The 6,067-nt window shown below is 33.5% G+C and overlaps 1 protein-coding gene across 1 annotated transcript in view; it reads left to right on the forward strand.

Annotated features, from left to right (window-relative positions):
- The first annotated feature begins 1,521 nt into the window (after positions 1-1,521).
- Positions 1,522-6,067, forward strand: part of LOC144973914 (uncharacterized) — an 11,263-nt gene continuing 6,717 nt past the window's right edge. Inside the window, exons 1-2 of the mRNA XM_078916802.1 lie at positions 1,522-1,592; positions 2,982-3,187. Coding sequence (XP_078772928.1) covers positions 1,522-1,592; positions 2,982-3,187 — 277 coding nt within the window. The remainder of the gene's footprint in view (positions 1,593-2,981; positions 3,188-6,067) is intronic.

Consider the following 6,067-nt stretch of genomic DNA (forward strand, 5'->3'; position numbering starts at 1 on the left):
TATAAAATTTCTGTAAATCCGAATACCGTCGTGTGATCAAGTGAATTACATCACTATGAATGCCAGGATTTGCTGAAAAATGCCAATCTGACAGTTCCTAGCAAACACACCCCCCCCCCCTTGCTTAGTAATTTCTCTACTTGATGGACACCCTCCCCCCCCCCCTTTTTTTTTTTTCTTCCACGCAACCACATTCCAAAACACACAGAAATGTATACACTACACACACACACACATACACACACACGCACACATATAAACACACACGCAATGAAAACACACTACTACATAACAACACTGATCACCGCTAAATCAACACAACGGAAGTAAGGACTCTACTGGACAGATAGAGTTGAGGGTGTGACCATGAGATGTTAGTGTCTTCGGTAAATTTTTTATGATATCTGTTTGACTTAACGAACTTTCAAACTGACTTTAAATTATAAAAGGAAATCAAGTTATCTGTTTATCTATCTGTAAAAAATACATTTCTATTTTTCAAATCTTTCAGTAGAGTTGTGCGCCGTATCAATTTTTTTATTGACTCAAATAAGCACAATGTTCTCCACAAGGCTATATTTTTTTAAAGAAAGGAGATATAATATATATATATATATATATATATATATATATATATATATATATATATATATATATATTGTGTGTGTGTGTGTGTGTGTCTGTGTGTGTGTTGGAATCAACTTTGGTGGTTGTTAATTGAAGTTTAAACTTTTTAAAATATTTAATTGGTATAAGTGTTGCCATTTTGATAAACTATTTCTTACATGTTATTATCTAATTTCAATTAGACGTTGCATATACATTTAATCTCTTAATGATTTTTAAAACAATAGAAATTGTTTTAAAGTCAATTTAAATTCTAAGAAAGGACCGTATGTAAGAGAGTTAGCTTACAGCAAGTGGGTGTAATGAGTTCACGGTGCTTGTATATCGGTTAAACTTGGTCATTATATTGAGTACTAGAAAATAACTTTCTTTGATCGGTGTGTTATTTGGGCGTACCGTATTTGATATTTGGGCGTAAAAACTGACTTTTGGTTAAAAGAATTGTCGGAAAAGTTTACGATAGGGTATAATACAGAGTGATTCCTTTCTACATTCTATTCTGATTCTACTTCACTATGAGCTGCGCGTTTTTACTTTTGTGCTCACCATCATTTATTTGCGTTTACCGACTTATAAATATTCTACGTAATTGAAAATGGTTACTTGGACAAAATTACTTAACATTTGGATTGATTTTACGGATTTGGAATTTATGAAACTGTTTGAATTCTGACCATGACTACATGATTTGGATTTCGAATTAATCACAAAAAATAAAGAGGTAAGACATGAAACTTGGAATCTGGATTTTTATTTGAATGTATTGATGTTGTACATTCAATTATCATCATTGGCCCTTGAATTCTTTAGTCATAATTAAGATCTACAACACAATGCAAAGGATTATCATTACCATCTATCAAAAAGCCACTATACGATCATAAGCCATTACATATGTCTGCAACTACGCCAAAAGTTCTAAACATGCGGTCCAGCGCGACATTATACTTTTTGAAACAATTGATGTAAGAATCAATACATCAAACACAAGGACAGCTTCTATTTATTTTTTTCCTTCACCGAAGCGAAAAAGTTAAATTGTCGCCTTTATTGATTCTAGAGCTGCGTTAGCACAGTCTGCACTTGAACTGCATGTATTGTGTTTAAAGAGGACATAAAAACCGAAGTGTTTTATTTAATAATATGTCTATTGATTTGGCGTGTATTGAAATGTTCTTGATGATATGTTATGATTGTCAAAACACGTTAAATATAGTAGATTCTCAGTCTAAAGTCATGTTAAAACGGAATCCTGTTATAGCCGAATCTTAAGGGCAACAACCCAAACGGCTGAAATCACCATCCCCTCCCCCCCCTCTCTCTCTCTCTCTCTCTCTCTCTTTCTCTCTCTCTCTCTCTCTCTCTCTCTCTCTCATAATAGTAATGGATGGCATTTATAACGAGCCAATCCCAACAGGCAGCAAGCAGGCTCTAGGCACTAGACAATAAGAGAGTGAAAAGAAATGTTTTAAGTGTTAATTGAAATCGTTTATAGTCTCTAACCTCCCGCGGCCAATTATTTCAGCTTGTTGTCCTTGGTGATTAAAATCTCGATTCCCTTTTTTCAAGCGAGTTCGGGGGACAACTAGGAAGGTTGTGTCACCTATAGATAGAATGCGCTTGGCCAAGGAGTTCACAACATTGCCATCCGGAAGTATAACGGACCAACACACAAACTCTGTGTAACCATGAACTTTTATAGTCTGGTTAATTCAGTTTAGTGAGAACAACTCACAAACGCGGATGGCAAAAAACAATAACAAAGGCCTGAGTGACGTCATCTTCGAACTATCAAAAGATCTGAGCCCTGGGTGGTGGGTTTTATATGGGAACTCGGCGAGGTGCTCTCTCTCTCTCTCTCTCTCTCTCTCTCTCTCTCTCTCTCTCTCTCTCTCTCCTCAGTTTCACTCACTTCCCAGCTTAAAGTTGTGTGTGTATATGTGTGTGATTTGTGAAACTCATTGGGTGCCTGCAGCAAGTTCCATTTTATATTGAAATTAAGTTATGTAGTATATTAGTAAGTAGCCTATACACAAACACGCACACACACACACACACACACACACACACAGGGCAATCGCGAACTAGACCTAGCCTAGCTCTCCATTGCCTTTCGCTGTAGGCTTATCTGAACGTAATTGTGCTAATGTATTGAATTTGAAGTCATTGAGTGGATTTCAGCGCCCCTGCTATAACTGGTAAATATTACTGAAGGCAAAGATGGAATAAAAAGGAGATTGTTAAAACACCTCCTTAACCGGGTTTCTGTAATATCCGGACCTGTTATACACGAGTTCCGCTGTACTCCCGTAGTGAATGCAACTTAGTTCTTTATTGAATAATAAATAAACGAGGGACTCATTGCCGAGAATCACCTATAGGATAGAAAGGAGAGCTGGTCAAAACATTTCTCAGCAAAGTCAACATGGACTATCAAAGAAGTTTACTTTGTGTGACGGTGGGATATTATATTCTTCTATTCATGAAATAGAAGGAGGAGATTATAAAAACGTTGCATTAAGAAAGCCAACGGAACAAAAGGGAGTGGATTTTGGTGGATGTAAGTAGATACGTTATATTATAGAAGGAACGAAGTTGACAAGTAGTAGTAGTAGTAGTAGTAGTAGTAGTAGTAGTAGTAGTAGTAGTAGTAGTAGTAGTAGTAGTAGTAGTAGTAGTAGTAATAATAATAATAATAATAGTAGTAGTAGTAATAAAGTTTATTTGTATTGAATCAATGAACGATCTCAGACCTGTTGCACTGACGTCAATATTCATGAAATCTTTAGAAAAACTTGTTCTTGTTAAAATTAGGAAGCAGTTTATGCCATTGAGTGATACTCATCAATTTGCTTACAAACCAGGACGTGGCGTAGAGGATGCCATTCTGTTGTTTACAAGTAACATTTACAGGCATCCAGGTCACGCTAAGAGCTATTGCAGATTGCTTTTTGCAGATTTTTATTCAGCATTCAATACAATGCAACCTCAGTTGGTTGTTCAAAAATTGACTAGTCTGAATTTAAACAAGTATATAATTGCTTGGGTGCTTGAATTTCTTACGGAGAGAGCACAATACGTTCAATTAGGACAAAACATATCTTCCTGTACAACTACAAATATTGGTGCTCCTCAATGTTGTGTATTGCCCCCTGTATTATTCACGATATACACGAATGACTGTATAAGTCAAAACCTGAGTGTACCTTTAATAAAGTTTGCCTCATAACAAATGGCAACGAAGTGGCTTATAGGCAAGAAATTGATAGATCTGTGTCTTGGTGTGATGCCCACCACCCAGAGCTTAACATAACCAAGACAAGGGAGCTAGTGATTTAGGAGAGTGAAGGAACCGATAGAACCGTAAAATTAAAGGACCAATTCGTCCAGCGAGTTCCTCACTACAAATACCTTGGTGTAACGCTTGATGACAGGCTCAAGTGGGATGAACACTTGAAAATTATTACGCATAAGATGTGCAGACGTACTTATTTTTTATCAAAACTTTCTCAGTTTAGAATAGATAAACCCTCTACACATTATTTTATAGAGCAGTAATCGAAAGTGTCTTGTCATTTTGTATAACATCTTGGGGAGGCAATTGCTTAGCAGTGGAAAGGAACAAAATAAATTCAAATATTAAAAAATCCATTAAACGCTATATAAATGATGTTGACGATGTAGATCTTTTATACGAGAAATTTTGCATTAGTAAAATAACTAGAATATTAAATGACCAGAATCATCCACTAAGACCATCAGTTATCATGTCAGGGGAGTGGTCGCCCTTTCTCAACAAAACCAGAGACACCGAAAATCTTTTCTGTCGTCCAGTATTAGGCTTTATAACAACAAGCAATAATCATTCTATATAATTATTTCGCATTTTTACGTTCAAATAATGTAAATATTAATTTATTAATTATTTGTTTTGCAATCTTTTCAATTTTCAATGTATAGTGACAGTTTTAACTATTTACAGTGTTGAAATTATTCACATTATAAAGCGCGGCTCTTGTTATGGAGCTGCTTCTTTTTTATATATACATCCTATTTCCATTGTATTTTTATCTTATTGTATAAATTGTAACACGTCTGTACAAAAAATTTCCTTTTTGGGATGCAATAAAGTATTATTATTATTATTATTATTATTATTATTATTATTATTATTATTATTATTATTATTATTATTATTATTATCTCATCATCATCATCATCATCATCATCATCATCATCATATTATTATTATTTATTATTATTATTATTATTATTATTATTATTATTATTATTATTTTTATAATAATAATAATAATAATAATAATAATAATAATAATAATAATAATAATAATAATAATAATAATAATTATTATTATTATTATTATTATTATTATTATTATTATTATTATTATTATTATTATATTATTATTATTATTATTAATATTCCCGTTGACAAAACAGCTCTAGGCGCAATAAATTGTAAAACATCATTAAAAACATTTTTGTACACGCATCCATTTATACAAGCGCGCGCACACATACACAAAACAAACACACACACCCTCACAATGACACACACATTCACCAAAGCGTGCATATGCATACAGAGACGAAAAAATGTCTGTTAACATGAGTTATAGAATAAAAAATAAAAATCATATCCGGACATTTAAAAATAATGGCGGATGAAGGGAGATTATAATATTATGTCATGAGAATTTTGATGTAGCAAATGTATATCTTATTAAAAGGATGTTTTATTTAATCTAGTGAGCTTCTCATAAGATGAGATTTTAATTTCTATTTAAACGATGACTGGGAATCCACAAATCCGCTCCTAACACTGAATCGTAAAGAATTCCAGACAGCGGGAGCAGCATGAATAGATGCACGATCAGCATAGGTCTTAGATCCTCTTTTAGGAACGCATAATCATGATTGAGAGTTGGATCTTAAATATATAAAGACAGGAGAAGTTTCATTAATAATATTATATCACATTACAGCAATATTATATGTAATCCTAAATCTAACAGGGAGCCAATGTAAAGTCCAAAACAAAGGTGTGACATGATCACTTTTTTTCCTTTTCAAAACGAATTTTGCCGCTTGGTTTTGAATGCACTGCAGTTTGCCGAGGACATTATTTGGAATAGAATACATGAGCATGTTACAGTAATCAAGTCTAGAAAACATCAAGGAAGAAATGAGGGTTTGAATAGATTTTTGATGTAAAAATTAGCCAGTTGTGAAATTCTTAATTCTGAGCTCGACATATAAAGTCTTGCATAAATTATCGACATGGCAATGCATGGAAAGGGTAGAGTCAAAGTAAACACCCAGATTTCTAGCTCTGTCAGTAAAATGGACTTTTTCGTTTTCAATTGTAATAACATTTATATACTCACTTTTTATCAATTCTTTAGGATCAAACAAAAGA

This window comes from Berghia stephanieae, chromosome 5 (assembly GCF_034508935.2).
Source record: "Berghia stephanieae isolate SIO BIC M18660-M18661 chromosome 5, UCSD_Bste_1.3, whole genome shotgun sequence".
Taxonomy (NCBI): domain Eukaryota; kingdom Metazoa; phylum Mollusca; class Gastropoda; order Nudibranchia; family Aeolidiidae; genus Berghia; species Berghia stephanieae.